General features: G+C 48.1%; 7 protein-coding genes across 7 annotated transcripts; 5 read left to right on the top strand and 2 right to left on the bottom strand.

Moving 5' to 3' along the window:
- Positions 1–334: 334 nt before the first annotated feature.
- Positions 335–1,983, bottom strand: T069G_03535 (FAD binding domain-containing protein; the record flags this gene model as incomplete). The annotated part of the gene is made up of 6 exons (XM_056170745.1): positions 335–467; positions 526–604; positions 665–860; positions 917–977; positions 1,036–1,502; positions 1,564–1,983. 6 exons carry the CDS (start codon positions 1,981–1,983, stop codon positions 335–337), a joined length of 1,356 nt encoding a protein of 451 aa, XP_056031637.1.
- Positions 1,984–2,759: 776 nt separating this feature from the next.
- T069G_03534 (fungal specific transcription factor domain-containing protein) lies at positions 2,760–5,193 on the bottom strand (the record flags this gene model as incomplete). The annotated part of the gene is made up of 6 exons (XM_056170744.1): positions 2,760–3,237; positions 3,290–3,719; positions 3,771–3,847; positions 3,907–4,301; positions 4,366–4,580; positions 4,656–5,193. The coding sequence occupies 6 exons, from the start codon at positions 5,191–5,193 to the stop codon at positions 2,760–2,762; spliced, it is 2,133 nt and encodes a 710-aa protein (XP_056031636.1).
- Positions 5,194–6,097: 904 nt separating this feature from the next.
- Positions 6,098–7,175, top strand: T069G_03533 (amidohydrolase domain-containing protein; the record flags this gene model as incomplete). Its single annotated transcript, XM_056170743.1, has 2 exons — positions 6,098–6,399; positions 6,464–7,175. 2 exons carry the CDS (start codon positions 6,098–6,100, stop codon positions 7,173–7,175), a joined length of 1,014 nt encoding a protein of 337 aa, XP_056031635.1.
- A 2,207-nt stretch (positions 7,176–9,382) lies between these two features.
- Positions 9,383–11,185, top strand: T069G_03532 (major facilitator superfamily domain-containing protein; the record flags this gene model as incomplete). Its single annotated transcript, XM_056170742.1, has 3 exons — positions 9,383–9,572; positions 9,618–10,208; positions 10,269–11,185. 3 exons carry the CDS (start codon positions 9,383–9,385, stop codon positions 11,183–11,185), a joined length of 1,698 nt encoding a protein of 565 aa, XP_056031634.1.
- A 2,331-nt stretch (positions 11,186–13,516) lies between these two features.
- On the top strand, positions 13,517–16,369 carry T069G_03531 (ATPase family associated with various cellular activities (AAA) domain-containing protein; the record flags this gene model as incomplete). Its single annotated transcript, XM_056170741.1, has 3 exons — positions 13,517–14,948; positions 15,009–16,012; positions 16,067–16,369. 3 exons carry the CDS (start codon positions 13,517–13,519, stop codon positions 16,367–16,369), a joined length of 2,739 nt encoding a protein of 912 aa, XP_056031633.1.
- A 1,053-nt stretch (positions 16,370–17,422) lies between these two features.
- Positions 17,423–19,509, top strand: T069G_03530 (glycosyl hydrolase family 71 domain-containing protein; the record flags this gene model as incomplete). The annotated part of the gene is made up of 5 exons (XM_056170740.1): positions 17,423–17,648; positions 17,708–17,895; positions 17,953–18,125; positions 18,202–18,770; positions 18,848–19,509. The coding sequence occupies 5 exons, from the start codon at positions 17,423–17,425 to the stop codon at positions 19,507–19,509; spliced, it is 1,818 nt and encodes a 605-aa protein (XP_056031632.1).
- Positions 19,510–21,193: 1,684 nt separating this feature from the next.
- T069G_03529 (CFEM domain-containing protein) lies at positions 21,194–21,539 on the top strand (the record flags this gene model as incomplete). The annotated part of the gene is made up of 2 exons (XM_056170739.1): positions 21,194–21,413; positions 21,496–21,539. The coding sequence occupies 2 exons, from the start codon at positions 21,194–21,196 to the stop codon at positions 21,537–21,539; spliced, it is 264 nt and encodes an 87-aa protein (XP_056031631.1).
- Between the last annotated feature and the right edge of the window lie 97 nt (positions 21,540–21,636).

Raw genomic sequence — 21,636 nt, 5'->3', positions numbered from 1 at the left:
ATCAGATACCGTTCATATGATATGAATGAAAAACTTCTTTCTACTGCTTATAATGGGTCTATTGCATGCTATATCATAAAGACATATGCATACATATACGCGTGTGTGCATAGCAAACATTGTAGGTGATGTAGTTTGAAATGGTTGGTTGAGAAAGCAGCATTATTTGCACGGCGCGATCGAAGAGGTATACACACTCGATAGCTAGATCGGCACCATGAAGTATTTGCGCTTCAAGATAGGGTTTTCTTGTAAGCAATTGAATATTTAAATGAATATTTACAATTTTACTGTAGCCAGTACTACAACTATTTTTTACTCCAAGGATACAATCTCATGCCTCTTGCCCAATGATGATACCACTTGGAAGCTCAAGACCAACTGGCAGTCCATGAATGTATTTTTCACGGAATGCAGCTCCACGCTTCTCTGCCAGAGACTGCTCAATATCTTTGTACATGTCATATCTGATTCATCATTATTAGCCATCAGTCTCATACCGCAGTTTGGTGCTATTTGACTTACGCATTCATCTCTTCAATGGTCAGCTTCTTCTTCTCGTCCTCAACTTTGTATGTCGAGATGTTCTTATTTTGTGAGAACCCTAGACAACTCTTAGTTTCAATACTCTCGACATCAAGCGACAAGGATCAGCTCGACTCACCAATTCTCTCGTTAATGTTGTATGCTGCCTTTGCGGCGGCTGACTGTACCCTCGTCACTCTAGGGAGTCTGACTGTATCGTACACCGCCAGGGCTTCACCGATGTCTCCACTGAAGTATTTTTCGCTGAAGAGAATTCCCAACGCAGCAGCGTCTTCTATGGCCATGCATGCACCTTGGCTCTGATGGGGCATCATCTGATGTTATGTTAGTTCTGCTATAACTGCATTCTTGGTAGAAAGTGAACTCATACCGGGTGTCCTGCATCACCCAACAAGCAGACCATGTTCTTGTGGATAAAAGGATAAGGGTCACTATGCCATAGTAGTCAGCGGACTGGTCAAGGTAGTTTCAGCCATATCATATACTCACTGCACCCATAGCCGCCACGGCCGGATCTCTTTTCCAATCTTCAAATGTGACAGCACTTGTGTATCAAGATTCGGATACGGCGCAAGCAATTCTTCCACCGGCCTGTCATCATTTCCCCAAGTATGGGTAGAGTAATCGCCCACGGACCGAGGGAAGAAGCAGTAGTATGACAGAAGCTTGCCTCCGTTGCACGGCGACAAAACAATCTTGTCCCATTTGCCCTCTTGGCCGCCCCAATATTCTAAGGCGGCGTGCTGTGAGTAGTCAACAAGCCCTAACTTGACAGCCTCTTCTGTCGTGACATTGGCATGGAGACAACTCTGCTCCGATGGTCGTTTCGCTGGATGGATCCCAATTTCGCTGCGGACAACTGAGCCGATGCCGTCTGCACCGACGATGAGGTCGTGCTGAGCCGTAACTCCGTTGGTGAACGTAATTTTGCCCGCATCAATGTCAATATTTTGACACTTTGTTGGGAAGTATTAGCATTTCCACCTGTTTTCTAATATAATCAATCATTATACTCACCTGGTGGTTCACTTCCAGCTTCGCTGGTGTCCCCTTGCCCTCTCCCAAGGCAGAATCTTTCAACATAGCATGCATGTATTGTCGGTGAAACATGTTATAAACATATCCCCATTTTTCTTCATAGTCGTCCAAATCGTAAACGCTGACTGGCTCGCCCGTCTTCCAATCGCGATTGATCAACTTCTTCAACACAACCGGATCTCCTTTCGCTACGTCGACTCCCCATTCGTGAAGCCAGCGTGTGCCGTTCGCAGCACATGAGACTGAGGCGCCGACTTCACCTGCAAAGTCGTGCTTTTCGTAAATGGTTACATCGTGGCCGGCGCGACGGAGGGCAATGGCGACGGACATGCCACCGATACCACCTCCGACAACTCCGACACTGAGACGTCTCCAGCCTGAAGGGAAATTTGAGCCCATTTTGGAAGAGTAAAGAGAAAAGAAATGATATTACAGTGTAGTTGTATCTGCTAAGCAGTGACTGCCTCGAGTATATTTTGAGAGTTAAAACTACAAAGGCAGTGTTGGGTGAAGCTGAAGTTTATCTATCCCCATGTCCTCTGATACGGGTACACGGTCATCCATGGAGCGGAAAAGGACTCTGCACTGATCAAGTTGCGAACGCCTGACGTGAATAACATCTCTCACCCTTATCTCTCCCTTGTTGCCGCCATTCACGTCAGTGCCTTGTGATAGAACGCCGAGCTGGGGAAAGCTGAAAGGCTTATCGCGGATGTTGTCGGCTATGCCCCTTGCACATGGACAGGTGTTATAGCCGCATCAAGGTTGGCACAAGCCTCAGAGAAAGGGGGCTATACACCTCTACTGTTTTAGTAGGCGAACAATAGAATACCGATGCGTATTCAAGAGCCGTCACTCCTCAGCATACTTTGTCATAGAAACTTCATTAGCGCTCTGTTGGATGGTCGGAGGCGGCCAACATACATACTTGTGGTATGCTTATCAGTGTTGGCCACAGCATTCAGAGGTGCTTTATCCGACGCACTGTGGACGACACTTGGCATAGGCGTGCAATGCTGGAAATTCGCAGAGACGTCCATAAGATCTGAAAATTGTGTTAATTGAACTTGGTTGAATCTACATATTAGCAACTCTGTACTCCAGAATATGGAGCAGCTGAAATTTGAGAATAAATGTCTCATTAGTGCGTCATAATCACCGACCATGCTACCCTCTCAGGGCCAGAACGACCTTGGGTTGAAAAAGGGAAAACTATCCCACTGTGACAAGTCCAAACTATCCCATCCTCGTAACATATCTTCATCCATCTCTGCAGATTGCGCAGGTAGATCGGCGCTCCAGACTCCACCAATTTCTCCAACTGAAACCGAAAGCCCTCCAGTGTTATTAAGAGGCATAGCCTCATTGTCGTTCGTGATGTTGTCTTGACTAGAGTCTCCTCCGTCGCTAAAAGATACCAACTTTCCAACATACCTACTTCGAGGGCGTGAAGACAGTTTCATCCGTCGTTTCGTGATTGCATTGGATAGAAGGCCTAGAATTTCTGAGTAATGGCTGGCTTGGGGGCTTTGAATGCCCAAGAAGTCGAGGACGTCTTTGGCGCTGCGGAAGGTTACTTCAACCTCGTAATCTAGCTCTCTTTTCGCAAACATGTCAAATCCAAGGATAAGCCCAGCAGCGAATATCAAGGCCCTAACTCTAGTTGTTAGCTCTTGATCTAACTGTGCTCACACAAATAACTTACTTTAATATACACATATTGCCAAGCAGTAACCCTGACTTGTGTGCCTCCGAGCATGTCTGTACTAGATATACTGCCGCATCAAGGCAGGCGGATGCCATGGGTGAAGACGAAGGTGTCGCAGAATTGCGGCGAGACGTGAGCCTGGATATAAGTATAGGCCGAGTGACAAGAGTGATGGCAAAGTAGTAGAGGCAAGCGACGTGTATGCTGTCCGTGGCGGCTTTTTGCGACGGAGAGCCCTTAGATGTCAGAGGGTTACGGAGAAAGCTGGGAAGACCTTTACTCCAGTCTTCAATTTTGTTCAAATAGGAGTCCACCATCCCTGTGGACACAACTTTCTTCCCGTATAGGGCATCGACGCTTTCATTAATGATTGTGAGTATTTTGTACGACGCAAACAGACTTGCAGTGCGTGAATCGGGTCGCGAAGCTAACGGCTGGTATGAGGCGATGATGCTAGTATCAAGTTCCGCCCTCAAGCCAGCAGTTGCAGGTGGCCTCCCGAGTATAGAGCATACTAGCATATCCAAGACGCATAGACTCATCCAAATGTGCAGCCTGTAGCTTCGTTAGTTTTGATTAGAAGGCAATAAGAAGCTTCACCAGAGTCAGCCTACCTCAACTGGCACAATGGATTTTTCAAGTCCGTGTAAGAATGTGGGCTGTGCATTCCAAGAGCAACTGCAGCTCGCGATGCAATCCCCAAGTACATGAATGCAGTATTTCTTCGACAGTGACCAAGCATATAAAAGGCCATTAGAAGAAAGGCACGAACCATGTCAATATTTGGATCCTCTAGCATGCCGGCGAATGCACGCTGCTGTGCTTGACGAAAATAAGCTGGTCCGATCTGTTGCGCATCCATTGGAGATTTGCATTGAGCGCCGATGGCTATCACAAGGTCAATGGCGGCATGTTGGCATGGGTTGAGAGACTGAGCCCCATCGGTTCCAGTCTTTAACAGAATATCCTCTATTTCTGTTGACCCAAAGATATCTAGAAGCCCACCAGTCTTGATATACGATTAGCACTGTCGGTAGAAAGTAAAAGATTGGAGTTTTTGTCGCCATGCTTACAGCAGCTTCGAAGGTGCGGGCGTAGAGTAGACTGCCCTCTAAGTCTATATTGCAATTGGCTGGCTCTAAACCATTCGAGTCAACAGCCGAGGGCTCTGTCTCTAGCATACTATCACGCTTCTCATTGTGAGAAAATTGGGAGGGCCCAATTTGAGCCGTCACAGTATCTCTGATGAGCTGAAGAAACGATAGAGATGCAGCCTCGCCGATATAGACTATACGGGATGCCGGGATTAGTTCGCAATGAATATGAATGTATAACGTGCTTAGATGATGATATGACGCCTTACCTCGTTCCCCTCGTAGATTCAGTAGCATCCGGGCATGCGACTCCGGTTCTAGAGCTGGAGACCCCGGCCTCGCTGGCAATTGCGTCGGTGGGTGTGCGGATCTGTTCGTGGTCACATCAGACATGCTTATTCGGGAATCGGACGGAGTAAGCGGCTGGTAATCGGCATCTGCATCATTGTCCATAGAAGCTGGATCATCCTCCGGGCACCACTCCGGAGCAATAGCCTGACCAAACCCGGCCCGGCTCCATGCAGACTCTTGCGGAAGCTGGTCCAGCGAGGCATCTAGGCTATCCGGGATACCGTCTCCACCGCTCGGTGAGGTCGGGGCCTGCTCCGGGGCCGAGCTCCTTGTCCGAGGCGGAACCCTCCTGGAGCCTCGCGGCCGATGGGTGAGATAGCACGAGTCTCCGATGCCGCGTCTCTGGCAGGCAGTACAAGGGACTGTGGCACTGCACCGCTTCTTGGACGCGCGGCAAAAGTTGCATGCTTCAGCGGCACGCTGACGCTGACTTGGGTGAACCTTTGGCCGCGGCATCTTGATGTCGGGAATTCGATAGACCAAGACAGTGAGTGGCTAGCGATTATCCGCTCTAGCCTGGGTACGAAAGAATGACTTGAAGGGGTCGTACGCGACAACAGGCCACCACAGGCTCATCATGTGTAATTTGACTCGTGTCTCGGGGCTCTGCGAGCATTGTGAGACAGGGGGGATCCCCCAGACACAAGGGCTTTCCAACTTCTTGTTCAAATTCGTCCACCGTTAGTTAGCACAGCGTACACCAAGTGATGACGCGGTTGAGCTTCCAAGACCGGCGAGTTGATAGGATTGAGACGCCGGTTATCGTGCTTCACCAAGCTATCAAGGCTATCAAAGTGTGACTGTATCCGCCAACAGTTGTATCAGAAGATACACTGTGCGGTTATCGTCCCTTTGGTGCTCTTCCCCGCATCTTCTGCCTTGAACCAATCACCTCCAGTTCATTAGCCGTTGATACCCACCGCCGCCCGCTCCGTCACCTCCTCAAGGTCTAGTTCAGGCGCGGGAAGAGCATCGCCGGGGCCGAAATCCACCACAGCCCCTCAGCTTACTCCTAGCTTCGATCTGTTTGATGGGTTATGGGGCTACTCTACACCCAAGGAAGGGACGTCATCCGCCAATATATTGAGTTGACTGATCTTCAGCCGCCGGCGGAAGAGGGACAGCAGATGAGGGGTGTCGTGTTGAGATCTTGAATGCGGTTGGGAAGTTAATCAATAATGCGCGAGGCCGACGAGTGTAGGAGAGCCGATTCTTACTTATACTCGGTCCCCAATCAATTCTTTGCTCAGGCAAATAACCATTTCCTCATTGTCGTTGCCATCTACAGCTAACACTTCTTCCCCATTAATTAATATAATTTTAAAAATTACCCTATTCATCAACTTCTAAACCCGCAAACATGCTCGGCAAAGTAGCTCTTGAGGAGGCATTCGCCTTACCTCGCATGCAGGAGAAGACGAGGTGGTGGGCTTCGCTCTTCGCCGTCAACCCTGATCAACACGCACACGAGATGACAGATATTACCAACACACGCATCGCCTATATGGACAAGCATGGCGTTGGCTACACATTACTTTCTTACACAGCACCAGGTGTACAGGATATCTGGGACAGCAAAGAAGCACAAGCATTTGCCGTTGAGATAAACGATTACATTGCTGGCGCCATCAAGGACCACCCCGATCGATTTGGCGCCTTGGCGTAAGTACTGAGCAAATGGCATTTACATTCCAAATCTCTTGGTTGAAGCTAAACGGAAACTCAGCACTCTCTCTATGCATGATCCTGCTGAAGCAGCGGCAGAGCTAAAACGATGTGTAACCCAACTGGGCTTCAAGGGCGCACTTGTCAATGACACACAGCGAGCTGGTGCCGATGGAGATGACATGGTTTTCTACGATGGACCTGAGTGGGATGTTTTCTGGTCCACCGTCACCGAATTAGACGTTCCATTCTACCTGCACCCCAGAAATCCCACTGGAACTATTCACGACAAGCTCTGGGCCAAGCGCAAGTGGCTCATTGGACCTCCGCTCAGCTTTGCTCAGGGTGTGAGCCTGCATCTCCTAGGCATGGTCACAAACGGTGTCTTTGACAGACATCCCAAGCTCCAAGTCATCATTGGCCACTTGGGAGAGCATATCCCCTTTGACCTGTGGAGAATTAACCACTGGTTCGAGGACGTTAAGAAGCCACTGGGTTTGGATTGCAAGAAGACGATTCGAGAATACTTTGCCCAGAACATCTGGATCACCACTAGCGGTCATTTCTCAACACCGACGTTGGAGTACTGCATCACAGAGCTTGGAGGTGCAGACCGCATCCTGTTCTCAATTGACTACCCGTTTGAGTCCTTTGGCGACGCTTGTGACTGGTATGATGGAGTTACCTTGAAGAATGCAGAGGATGTGAGGAAGATTGGAAAGGATAATGCGAAGAAGCTGTTCAAGCTGGGAGCTTTCAAAGACTCGGCATAAAAAGGCACGACATGCAAAGTTTGTAGAATAGTCAAGCCCTTATATGTATTTCGGGTATCTCACGGCAACGACAACCATTTCATGAGTAGAATATGGGGTCGATTTTAGGACGCTATATAGACTATTGTATTTACGACTTCTCACAGATATTCCCAATAATCTAAATACATGGCAACTGTGGCAAAATTTTCCATTGGCGAAACCGTTGGTCAAATCGTCTAGACACTGAAATTGTTTACCTGTATCTAGAAGCTCAAGTTACACATGTACTACAACGTGCTTCACAGTACATACCTATTTGAAGCTCACCCAAGACCATAAGTTTTTCTTCTACTCTGACCATTATTCTTTAATTACTGTTGTGTCGATCAATCTATTTTGCCGCTTATTTGTCTCTCTTTGCTTATATGAAAGAAATTCCACTTTATTTATACTTGAAGAAGGTCTTTAAAAAGAATTCCGGCAAGGCCGAATCCAGAAATACCGTATCCTCGCACACCAGTCTGGTGTTTTTTTTTTTCATGGAGGAGATGTACAGTATATATATTACTTTAAAGGAGGGTCAAATATGAAATCGGCGAGATGGCCGAGTTGGTTATGGCGTCAGGTTAAGGCTACCTTAACAGCAATTCCTGGTGGAGCAATCCGCGTGGGTTCGAGTCCCACTCTCGTCAAGTTTCATTTTTTGCCTCTTTTATCTATTTTTGGTTGTACTCTGTAATCAATTTTCATATGATCAAGCTGTCATTTCTATCGGATATGAAGCTTCCGTTCATTTTTGTATGTATAGTCACGATGCAGATGCACCATACCATTCTGCAACTCTGGGAATGTTTTTCTTTTTTGCTTCTCTTCCCGAGGCAATCGGCTATTTGCAGATCGGAGACTGATCTATTGGCCGAAGACTAAATCTGCAGAGCATGCTCGCAAACAAATGTACCTAATGGTGTTTTCATCTCGACCAATCCCTCGCGAGAAATAAAAACAAAATTGCGAGAGTATTCTTTTGTGATAAAACCAAAAAAAAAAAAAAAAAAAAAAAAACGGGCGTTTTATTACTAGTGAATGCTACGCATGCCACCTATTGACTTTGTTGCTTTTTCTTCTTATCCTGTAGGGTAGCGGGGAATTGGTGAAGGACATTTGCCGTGCTCACGGCTTAACCCAATGTCTCACTGGTTTACAAGCGAAGCTTCGCCATTTGTTCCTGATTGACTGCCGCTGTGCTTACGCCCTTGACAAATTATACGAAAGGTCTACTGACTAGCAGAATTAATTACAAAGATTCATTAAGCGGTTGGTGTTGATAACTTTTGTAATCGTATTCCGTTGACTCGTGTCTGCACATCCAAGTCAGCAGCAAATCAAGTTTCGAGTGTTTGGCAAACGACCAAACCGAAAGAAGCGAGTAATAAGCGGGATGATCCAAGGGGTTGTACTGTAAGATCAGTCTCCACTATTTTGATCGATAAGAAGATTCTTCGGCTGTTACTCTGCGCTCCGTTGATCGTCGTGCATAAGCATTTGGTTGTGAGCACTGGGCTTGATAGCCGCAATGCCAAAGTCCATGGTTGGATATCGCAAAGGCACGGCAGAATTCAATTTGAACGTTACCCCTGTCAGCGCCATTTCTGACTCGTCGTCGTATTCTACTTTCCTTCTTTGGAAGATTTGTCACAACTCAGGAACAAAGAGACCTCAAAGTCTGCGTTATCACGGCAAGTAGCCGAATAAGCATGGTCAAGTCGGCTTCTAACTGAATAAACCCACCCATGACTAAGGAACTGCTAAGAATACCTTGGCATCGGCTCCGTCCTCGGCTCGCTTTTACGTTTTTCTCCGGGCTTTGTTGAAATCAAGTCGGCCTTTGACGTCAGCTGCAGCCCCCCTAACAATCAATCGGCAGACTTAGCCGGGTGTGGATCGGAAATAGCGACGGCAGATATCGAAGGCGACTGGGATCATGTTTTTCTTCGCCCATTGTTGGCCTTGAAGTTTGTAGATTTAGCGGTCGACGATTAGCGGTCGAATATTGTGGAAATTTTCTCCCGGCTTTCGGCTGTCTTTTCGATTAGGGATTTTCGTACCGGTAGTTATATAAATGGATGCTCCCGCTCCCACGATGATGGATCCGGGATTGAAGATGCGCTAGCGATGCTTGAGTTCGTTTTTCAATTGAACGAACCTCACGTGCTACGATCCTCAATATGGCAGACAAAGAAGATCAAGTCCTTGGACATTCACAGTCCCAAACCAGTGATACAGCTGCCTTTGACGAAAGCCCAAATGAAGAGAGCGGAACCAGCATTCACAGTCTAGATGACAGAGAAAAGCAAGACGACCTTGATGGTCACCGACCCGCTCTCCAAGAGATCCGGACCAATACATCTCAGGCTAGCAAGATCCGAACTCGACCTGAAGATGCAAGAGCCACTGCATTAGATCGTACCCTGTCCCGGCGAGACACAGTATTGTCGCGTATTCGTTCGCGACCCGATATTCGGTTTACACATCCCCTTGCGCATATCCCGACAACAGAGGACGAGATTGTCGACTTCGATGGCCCTGATGACCCCTATCACCCTCTCAACTGGCCCACGCACAAAAAGGTGCTTACCACGGCGCTCTATGGCCTTGTTACTATGACAGCGACTTGGGCTTCATCAGCATACTCTGCTGGTACGCAACAGGTCGCCAAAGAATTCCACGTTGGAACACAGGTTGCAACACTGGGAACCACGTTATTCCTCTTCGGCTTCGGTGTTGGCCCCTTACTATGGGCACCACTGAGTGAAGTCTATGGTCGCCGTATTGCTGTCATGGCTCCCATGTTTGTTGCCATCTGCTTCAGTTTCGCAACTGCTACGGCCAAAGACCTTCAAACTATCATGCTGACTCGGTTCTGGGGAGCCTTCTTCTCATCCGCACCTGTTACGAACACGGGCGGTGTACTGGGTGACCTGTTTTCTCCAGCATACAGAGGCATTGCCATGGCTGGCTACGCAATGGCTGTCGTCGGTGGCCCTTCTTTGGGTAAGCAAGATCAGTAATCGCTACACGTTGAAAATTTGGTCTCACTAACATTGAATCTAGGTCCTATTGTCTCTGCTGCTGTGACGGAGCAGTCATTCTTGGGCTGGCGCTGGACCGAATATCTTACAGGAATACTCCAGGCTGTTTTCCTCCTGATTGCCGTCATCTTCATCGACGAAAGCTACCCCCCAAAACTTCTTGTATACAAGGCGCGTCGGCTGCGCCATGAGAGCGGAAACTGGGCTTTGCACGCCAAATTCGAGGAATGGGATGTCAATGTCAAGGACCTGTGCAAGAAATTCTTGGTTCGCCCGGTGCAGTTGCTCCTGACACCCATTTGCTTCCTCGTCGCCCTCTACGCCAGTTTCTGCTACGGCATTTTGTACATGCAACTAGGCGGCATTCCCATTATCTTCCATGAAATTCGTGGATGGGGCCCCCTGGTCGCTACGTTACCTTTTACATGCATCTTCCTCGGAGCTATTTTTGGATGTGGTGCTAATGTATACAACCAACTCTTGTATAACAAGGCATATCATGCCGCTGGCAACCGAGCAGTTCCCGAAAAGCGTTTACCACCCATGATGGTTGGCTCCATCCTGTTTAGTGGCGGACAGTTCTTGATGGGCTGGACTGGACCGCAACGTGACATCCATTGGATCGTCCCTTGTATCGGTCTCGTCATGTTGGGCACGGGTTTCTTCACCATCTTCCAAGCTGCGCTCAACTACCTGGTAGATACATTCCAGGCTTACGCCGCATCAGCTGTAGCGGCGAACACTTTCCTTCGATCATGCTTTGCTGGTGCCTTCCCGCTGGTTGTCGGACCTTTGTTCCACAACATTGGCGTCGGACCAGGCTCCAGTATTACTGGCGGATTTGCTGCGTTGCTGATCCCTGTACCGTTCTTCTTTTACAAGTATGGAAAACGAATCCGAGCCAGTTCCAAATGGTCAAAAGCATCTGTTTACGACTAAAGAGTTATGAGTTACGACGTTTTGATATGACATGCATCGCAATGCTGCGCTTTGGCATAAATTAAGTGGCAGAATCTTCCCTTGGGCTTTTTTCTTTCTTCTTTTTATTTTACTGGGCTTATTTTCTTTAATAAAAAGGGGAGATGAGAGGGGTGTTTCTTTCCTTTGTTCGGCATAGACTTAGAAGCCTAGATTTGGCGTTATTCTTTTTACTACATAGCATTAATGGAACTCATGATACCCCGGATGACTTGCCAGGCCGGTACCCAACTGCGAATGTGATTGCTTAAATAAATAAACGGAAGTTGACCGAGGCTATTCGTAATTAAATCAAAGTAGGTGCTGGTGAAATAGAATTTAATGCGTCGGGGTGTTATATGTACATACTTCATCTTGAGGCTGATAACTGAAGAATGGTTGGCTGTTCGATTTAAAGACTGAACTTTTCTTAGTTTCATCGGGTGTGGTGACCAAAAAAAGCAGTCTTTTGATCATGGCTCTAAATGTATTTATAAATGTATTATATTTTTAGACTCACCTATCATCGTAATTTTTTGCTGAGCTGCGTGCTTCCGTTACTTGAATTGTTGTAATTCTGGTAGCCAGCAACAATAACATAAGTCATCGTACCATTGCTGACAAACATTCGGGTGTGGTCTTTAAGTGAAATTTATACGATTGAGAGAAGTATTTAAGCGGCGAGTGCGAAAAATGGACTGGAACTCCTGAATTGATATTTCATCAAAGTAATTGAGACGTTAAGATGTGAAGAGACTGACTGACCCCCATTGAAACAGGGGAAGATGCACAGCAAAGCTACTCACATGAATGCTTGAGAACACACTGGCAATTCACCACTGTCTCATCAGTACCGAGCAAACTCTTATCTTAGGTGGCATAGCATCATATCACATCGATTGAAGAGAGAGATATGATCTCTTCCTTGATGACTTTGGAATCGTATGGTTCGCGCTCTTCTTCTCCGTACCCCTGTAATTCTTTGAGGCTCTTATATGTGGGTCGGGCATAGCAACATTGAAGACCCCGCATGTTGATAACAGGCAGGCATCAGGATCTCAACAAGGGGGACATGGAACGAGCATTTATGTAGGACTTCGATGTTGTGCCAATGAAACCGTGCTTGCATGACACAAGATAATGTTTACTTTTCAACGTGGATTTTGCATGTGAGCATCTTGCCCCGATTGGCTTCTCAAGTGCCGTGGAGATCCAGTCTAGGCACGAGTGTGGGGATGGTGTGGCTGTGTGTCTAAGCCATCAACATGATTTGTTGACAAGGCACACCAGCATCAAGAGGGAAACCCCCCAAAGAGCCTCACGCACGGACGTTGAAGCCTAATTGTTGATGCTAGGATAGGGGGAGGGATCCCGTCAACCCCGTTCCTGGAGTCTCGCACGAGTGATCCGGCACAGTACGGTGAGTTCTTAGCGTTCTCAGTGGTGTGTGTGCTGCCTTATGCTGCCTTTTCAGTACCGACATGAGATGGAGCCACCACGAATATGGCCATCATGAGTGGATGGTATTATTGATGTAGAGTATATCACTCTCCTCAATTGGTTTAGAATGAGGGTTTATCTCTGCAAGAGAACCGTGAATTTGAGCCCGGGCTGCCTCCTCTAAGTGGCTGTGAAAGGATTATCAGACGATCTCTCTTTTCAGCTCCTCTCCAGACAGTCCATATACGTGATAGAGAGATACATGGAGGACGATCCAAGCACGTTCAAGGGAACACCAATCTCAATAACTTCCGTAGAGCTCTTGTGGGGTTAGAGATGAATACTAGATCGGCAAGAACTGGCGAAATCCCGAGACCACCCTCACGAACTTGTTCATATGCAAGCTCCCATTATAGCTAGGGTTTAATAATCCTTGTCTTGTTTCCTACGGTGTGAAGTAACAGCTTATCAAGCTGATAACTCAAAGAACGAGTCGTTTTTCATCTGTAGGAAACAGACCTAAAATATTAGTCGATGGTTGCCTGGCAATCGTTGCAAGACTCATGCAGGTCTATTGGCTGCGGATCCTCGTCCATGCTCACGGTGGCTGCGTCGCAGGTGCCTAGCGAGCTGCGGCGTGAGTCACGATCTCGATTACAACTACGAAGAGGCTCTTAATTTGCATTTTGATGAGTAGTCTAGCAATTTTGTTGTTAAAGCTGGAAATATTAATATACCATCATTCCTCTAAGAAGCCAATTCTTTTGCAGAACAAGCCTCATCACAACAACTCACTCAACATCATACCCAGCAGGCTTCACTTACACTTTGTCTTTGTTTTTCTTATTTCAAGCCAATTAAAAACAATCCACAATGGCTCGCACAAAGCAGACCACCAGGAAGACAATTCCTCATCGCCGTGGCGGCCGCTTTGGCGGTAACGGCAATGGCAATGGCAACGGAACTGGTACTGGCGGCCGTTCAGTACGCCCCTACGGCCCTCATGATCTTGACTTGATTGCTATGCAAGAAGAAGCAGAGCGCCGGGAGCGAATCCTCGCGGATCGTCGCCGTGTTGCTGCCAAGTGGCGCCCCAAGGTTCCCGAGGTTAGAAAAGTGAACTTCGAAAATTTCAAAAACCGCTTCCAGGCCGAGGATGAGCCTGACTATGCCGTTGAAGTCCTTGTGGCTGGCCCCGGACTTCAGGGTCAGATTAGACGTGAGCGCGCGATGCGCCGCAGCGAAGAGACAGCTCGAGTACGCAAGAGCTGGTACAGCCTCTACGACACCCATCTTGACCGCAAGAAGAAGATCGACCCCCTCGACAAGGCGAAGCTTCTGAAGAGAAATGAACTTCTCTCGTCCGACACTGAGATCCAGCGGATTCGTGTGCAGTCACAGCCCATTCTGGGACACCTGACATCATTCCTCAACGATACAGAATCCAGATCAACTCCTCGCACCTTCATGCGGCCCTTCAAGGCCCTCGTATACTTTCAACCCAAGATGCGAGAGATTCTTTCCACGCTGGAGGAGAAGTGGGCCGACTATGAAGAACTCGAGGAGCAGGACTCTGATGCTGCCGATACTGCTGCCAGCGATGAGCCCGAGGTTATCGTCGAGGTCATCAACAAAGATGACACTGACACGGAAGCCAAGACCGACGGCGAGGATGGTGAGGATGAGGATAAGGATGACACTGAATCGCTTGCTTCCGTCGATTCCAACGTCGACGAAGACTTTGACAGTGTCATGGATAGCCCCGAGGCTCTGAGGGACATGCGAGCCTACGTCAAGTTCATTGACGAGGAAATCATGCCCCTCTATGCGCGCTTCGAGGGCAGCACCGCCGAGAAGGTCAAGTTTGATGACCTGTGGTCGCTCTTCCGAGTCGGTGACCTCATCCACATGCCTGCAGCTGTCGAGGCCGGCGGCCGATACCATGAGGTTTGGCGAATCTACAAGATTCAGGCCCCTCAGCCCGAGACTTCCTATCCCAAGAACGGCTGGGGCTTCTTCGATGAGTTCGATGATATCGATGACCAGACTAAGTTCAAGATCTCGGCTTACTACATTGACCACGATGGCACCACTTTTGGTGCTGTGAAGAACAAGTTCGAGATCGAGGCCTTCGCTGGTGAGCGTTCTATTGAATCGCTGCCGTGCTACCCCATGCGCTACCAGCCTGGGCATGAGGAGCTCATCGAGGGTCTGAAAGACCAGGGTCGCAGGTTCTTGCATCTCTTGGAAGACCGCCACCAGCAGTACAATGCCTGGACGCTTACCAGAAACCCTCCTTCTCACCGTACGGAGCCCGAACAGGAGATTCTGGACAACGAGTACTACGAGAAGATGCGCCACCCAGAGTTCGTGGAGAGTGATGTCATTGTTGACCTGACCGAGGCCTACCAGAAGATGCCCAACTGGCGACCTGATTTCCACCAGCTCGCCGTTAGCAAGGCTACGCGTTGCGAGATTGCAGAGGATGAGATGCCGATCCAGAAATGGTTCGATGGTGGCCGCCAGAACAGGTCATATGTGCAGAAGGAGATTATCCAGAAGGCCGATGGTGTTGAGAGCCGCCAGCGCCGCGACAATCTCACTGTTGATACATTCCTGCGTAACCGCCTTAGGGGATCTCGCAACTTTGAGGCAAATGCCCAGGCTCTGAAGCTGCGCGACGAAGACTTGGTGCTGCTCCCCAAGCGTATGTTCGCTTATGCTCTGCGTGAACGTCGCTTCATGCCGGTTGACTTGAACCTCCTCAAGCCTATTCGACGCGAGGCCGGTGTGTTTGAGAACCTGCGAATTCACAGCGACTACAAGGATGTGGTCCGCAGTCTTGTCATGTCTCATTTCCGAAAGAAGCAGCTTGAGAGACGATATGTCGATGCTTCAACGGAGGGACCTGGACAGGATCTGATCGCCGGCAAGGGTCGTGGTCTTGTGGTCCTCTTGCACGGTGTGCCTGGTGTGGGTAAGACTGCAACGGCTGAGGCTGTAGCCATGGAGAACAAGAAGCCGCTGTTCGTCATTACCTGCGGTGATCTCGGTCTGTCACCTCACGAAGTTGAGTCCCGTCTGAAGAACGTCTTCCGCCTTGCCCACTTGTGGGACTGCGTGCTCCTGCTTGACGAGGCCGATGTTTTCCTGTCACAGCGATCCAAGCTGGATATGACCCGAAACGCTCTCGTGTCCGTGTTCCTTCGTGTGCTTGAGTACTACAACGGTCTCCTCTTCCTGACAACCAACCGTGTGGGAACCATCGACGAGGCCTTCAAGTCTCGTATCCACCTGTCCCTGTACTACCCGCCTCTCGACAAGACTCAGACAACTGAGATCTTCCGCCTCAACATTGCCAAGCTTAAGGTGATGGAGTCTGAGCGACAGAAGATGACGGGCGAGCCGCCACTTGCTATCAAGGACGACGAGATCATCGAGTTTGCCAACAAGCACTACGAGGATCTGGCGCGCTCCACGGGCTGCTGGAACGGTCGACAGATCAGGAACGCCTTCCAGATCGCATCGAGCTTGGCACTCCACAACTATGCCAAGGATGCAGATGCCGCTCGTGCAAAGGGCAAGCTGCCACCCGCCGCGCCGGTATTGGATAGGGTTCTGTTTGACAAGGTGCAGATGTCTACTCAGAGCTTTGACAAGCACATGAAGAAGGAGGAGGGCAAGTATGATGACGATCTGCCTCTGAAGGGCACCTTCCAGGAGTAAACGGCTATTAAAGGCACAGATGATTGTTTTGTTATGAGCTACGCACTCTTTTCACATGTGTTTGATTTGGATTTGGATCTCGGGTATATGAATTAGTCAGATAGGCGCAATATCATAAGGATTTCTTTACAATATGGGGCAGATGGATAGTGCATTTTTGATATGTTGAACTTTGAAGCTCACCAAAATCTTTTCCAAATAAATTCAGGCAGTAACATTGGCTGACTGCATGCAAAACCAGGCCTAGTTCGCTTAAGACATTTCAATCACCGTCGCTCGATCAGTGTGCTCGGCTGGGCGTTGATAGGGCCGCTTCTGCATAAACTTATACCTTTCGGAGGCATGCTGTTACATCGTGTTTGGCTTGCAGGGGTAGCACTTCAGAAATCATGCTCCTCAATACTTCATCTGGAACATGTACGAATATGCAGCAGAATATTTTAGAATCGAGTTGCTTGTCTCTCAACCGAAGTCAACTTTCTTACCTCAATGCTATACCACAGTTTACATAAACAACAATTAACGCTATATCACACAGAATGGGCAAACAGTGAAGAATCGTAAGAGCAGAAGCCAGAATAAGGCACAACTCCGTGTTTGCCCGGAACTAGAATCACGGGACATTTATTAGCAACGAACACGGGCCGATTCCCGCGTGGAGAAATGAGAATGCGGGGTGAAGCCGGCCAGGGTTCTTCTGCGCGTTCTCGTCAAATAGTTTCCAATGGAGACTGATACCAAGACTTTATCACCAGGGTAAGAATATGCAAATGCAAGATTTTGGGAAGCTGCTTGTCGTTGTTATGGTCGCTATAGCAAATTGAGGTTAACTCACAAAGCGGACCTCGCTCTTCGCCTTTTTTTCCAGAGATATTTTGCCGGGAGCTACGACATTCAGCCTTCAGCAAGCGAGAAGAAGTTGAAGATATGTATATATACGCCTTGAATATCTGCGTGGGTAGTATAAATGTAACCCAAAACATCTGGTGACTCTTGTAAACTCTGCACTGTAGATTCCTCGGATTCTCTGGCATCTGCCGCATATTAGCAACCATGAGGGCGTTAACTTCCCTCGTTGTTGTCGGAGTTGTTTCGTCTCCGGTCCTGTCGGCCGCCTTGTCGCCTCTTCAACTCCGGGCTGTTGCCAGCCAAGGTTGGTCCTTGCAATCGGGGTCGTGCCCTTCCGATACCCAGTCATGCGGAAACGGGTCCTGTTGTCCTTCAACGTCGCATTGTCAAGCGACCGGGAATGGCGAAGTGGAGGCTTGCTGTCCTACAAGTGAGTATTATGCAAAAGAAGTTTACAACAGTGAGCTGATGGTGAATCTATGTGAGCAGCAAGCAATTGTAGAGGCAGCGTCGAAGGCGCACCCAGTTGCGCGAGTCCAGCCTGGTCCTTATGGACAGGAAGTTTCGGAAACGGATTCTGTTGCGAAGTCGGTCTGACTGGAGCATTTCAGAATGGGGGATCTGTAGCCGGTATTTGTGGCACTACGGTTCCATCTGGATACTCTACTGCTTCATTAGTAAGAGGTCTGAACATTGTGATGGTTTCATGATATTAATCTATAAATGTGACATAGGTCAGCAAAGGAACAGGAACTCCTGTCACATCGGTGTCTTCAACAAAATCCACCACCTCGGTCTCTCAAACAACAAAGTCTAGTACTTCAGTTTCTCAGACAACGATTAAATCCACTTCTACAAAGTCAACTGTATCAAGTGGACCAACAGGAAGCATAGTCCCGAGAGCGGTGTAAGTGAAGACGCTCTTTCAATAGACCAGTAAACTTAATTTCTTGATGCTAATACCGCGGCCCCGTATTCCACAGATTCGCACACTACATGGTTGGAACTATGACTCAAGCAGAAGCGATTCAAGATGTTCAAGATGCAAAGGCGGTAGGCTTCGACGCTTTTGCGCTAAATACGCACGACATCACGTCTTCTTGGGCACTGGATGCTTTGGGATATCTATTCGATGCGGCAGATCAGAACGGTTTCAAGCTCTTTATTTCGTTTGACATGAGCTGGCGTGCTATTACACCCTCGCAGATACCGTCTTTTCTGCGCAACTATATTTCTCGTCCGTCGTATTACACCATCTCTGGTCGACCGTTTGTCAGCACCTATGATGGTGGCTACATTTCGAATTCCGACTGGGTGTCAGGATTTCAGCAGCCTCTCACCTCCCAAGGCATCAACCCATACTTCGTTCCCAATTTTGGCGACTGGAGCGGGTGGCCGAATAATTTCTTCTCGAATTATCCCGTTGTTGATGGCGCCTTTAGTTGGGAGTCGGCGTGGCCCGCTCCAGGTACCACCATTTCCAACGTTTCTAGCAGCGATGACCAAAATCTTCTCCAACAGGCACAAGCTGCGAAAAAAGTATTCATGATGCGTGAGAGGCCCCTAAATCTCCTATATTAACCGCTCTTCTTCCTTAATACAGTCGCTAATATCCCGCCACTTCTATAGCTGTGTCTAGTTTCCAGTTCAAGTATCTTGGCTCAGGCCAAGACTGGTATCGCATCGGTGAAGTCAATCTACCGCAGCGGTTTGAGCAGGTACTGGCACTGAAGCCAGATCTTGCGGAACTAATCACATGGAACGACGCAGGAGAAGGCCATTATATCGGAAACTTCTTCCAGGAGCAGATTGCAGGTTCAACCATTGGTGACTATGCCAATGGCTTCGACCACACTGGATGGCAGCAACTTGTGACACCTTTCATCAAGGCATACAAATCTGGTGCAACCAGTGGCAGCCAAATTTTGCCTCCCGGATCGACGCCCGTCGGTTCGTTGTGGTATCGCACGTTGCTCAAGAGCGCCAGCTGTTCGCCATCTATTCAGAACTACCAGCAGGGCCAAGACACAGTTAACTATGCTGTCTTATTGCCATCAAATGGATACACAATCAAAGTGTTTAGCAATAACAAGCAAATTGGCAGCTTTGCGGGTTCTGCTGGCCTTAACTATGGCGCTGTTCCTGGGCTGAGCGTTGGGAGTGGACAATTTATACAGGTTGTGAACAGTGCCGGTTCTGTGGTTGCCTCGGCCACGGGCACGAAGCAAGTATCAGCTCAGAGCTCCAACGCTACTTGCAATTGGAACTACGAGGTGGTTGGCCTCAAGTAAAGTCTCAGGGCGAAGAAGTGGAATGTTTATAAATAATACGAAAGATGTGAAAAGTATTGCGCTGGGCTCTTTCTATTCATCGTGACTCCCACAATACTTATTCTGTGGGCAACAAGGGTTGGTGATGGAGTTTCATGCATGCTTATGGCGAATGTAACCGTCACTATGCCGGTAGATCCATATCATGCAGTCAGGGGTTAGAATGTCCCGGAACTCCGGTTACATATGAGCCCAGGAGGCTCGGTTAGGGACCTGCTGGTAAATATGGTGTGCTTAAAAGCGTATTTTTACAGAAACATCGGGCCATCGACGTTACTGTATTTGTCCATATCATGTCTGGAGAAAGATGGAGATCACCATATTGGTAAGACTTCGACTGAGGAGTGGAGGGTCAGCCAGACTTGCATATTCAGTTTAGGTGGAGCTGTGTACTTTGTTTTGTCAAAGGGATAAAGCAGATATGCCCAATCTCGAAAAAGACGTCACGGCAGCCTCTAAAAGCTCATTACTGTACAATCGTGAACGGGGACTTACACGTAATACGCTCTTGGTTCATTAGATGCTTCATCCTCGCGTGCCTCGGTCGAGCGACGGGCCGTAGTGGGCCGCTCTAAGGACGACTCATTGCCAGTATACCCCACGAAACGGCCTGTCAATTTTTCCCTGTCATTGCTGTGCAGAATATTGGTTAGAAGTGACTAATTTGGTAACTTCCATTTGCCATTTCATGGAGGGGACGTTACTGGTGCCTAATATGCTGGTAGTTGAGGATCCCCGAAATCCCTGATGCTGGCACCGTGACTACATGTACCGAGTCTAATTTCAATGGCGTTGCTACTTATAACCCTATTTGGATTCGTCGTCCAAAGACCAGCTGTACCCTAAAACAACTTGGTACCAAGCCGATGAGCCTTTGCTAGGAACTTGGTATAACGTCCTTACTATACGATGTCACTATTGATGATGTTGTATTAAAAAGCATTATTTCTTAACCAAAGTTGTGACTCGGTCATCGGGCCTATGCGATGTCTGGAAGATTGATCAATATTCCATGAGGAAATGCAAAACGTCCAGTCGTTTTGCTTCCTATTCGATAGGGTAAGCGCACCGGTATGTATGCGGTCTGAAGTTGGTGCTAGAGATTGGATATTCTTCAGATCGTAGTATACTATTCATCACCGACGACCCGATGACCAAATGACTCATCTACCCAGGGTACGATTCACCGCAAGATTCAATGTCACGTAGATTACATATGGGTTCATTTGCTGACAGTAAGCAATTGTTTTGGAAAGGAAAAACGAAATGGAGCTTCCATGCCCTTGCTACGTCAATCACGATGTCCATCTGGGGTGCATGCAGGCACAGGATGTTAGGCGCGGCACTTCAAGATGAGGAAATAGATCTACATGTTGATTACATTTGTGGGATCAACAAAACATTCTGGTGGAAAATCTATACGAAATATGAAAGACTGAGAAAGAAACTGTGCATGATGAGCGGGCCTGCTTCTTCTTCTTCCGGTTTCTACTCATTCACGGACTATATAAAGGAGAGCTTCTTGCCGTTGAAGTTTTTCTTTTTGCTTGGAATAATCCATCGGGCCACGCTTCTCATCTTCAACTGCTTCTTATCACAAGATACCAATAGACCTTCGTACTTTCGAGCTTCTACAATCTTCAAAATGCAGTTCACTCTTGTTCTCGCTACCTTTGCTGCTGTCGTCTACGGCCAAACCATCAACGGCGTTCCTGCTTGTGCTATTCCTTGCATTGAAGATGCTATTAGCTCTCAGACCTCTTGCGCAGCTACCGACTTTGCCTGCGCTTGCCCTAGCATAAGCGCTGTTTCTGCGGCCGGCGCTCCTTGTGTTGTTGCTGCTTGTGGCGAAGATGTGGCAACGAGTAAGTTTACCAATTTCCACTTGGCGGACGAAGCGGATAGAAGTGTTTTAAAGGGGAAATATGCTGACATGTTTTGTTATAGACCAAGCGTTCCCAGCTGTCCAGGCTTTCTGCGCCGCTCAGTAGACGCTTTATTTGCTCTTGGCAATAGGATGATACGCTATGATCTGCAATTTCTGTACTCCGTACATGGACGGTATAAGTAAATAGTTGAATGAATAAA

Source organism: Trichoderma breve, chromosome 2 (genome assembly GCF_028502605.1).
Source record: "Trichoderma breve strain T069 chromosome 2, whole genome shotgun sequence".
NCBI classification, from domain to species: Eukaryota; Fungi; Ascomycota; class Sordariomycetes; order Hypocreales; family Hypocreaceae; genus Trichoderma; species Trichoderma breve.
This window is presented reverse-complemented; position numbering and strand designations above follow the sequence as displayed.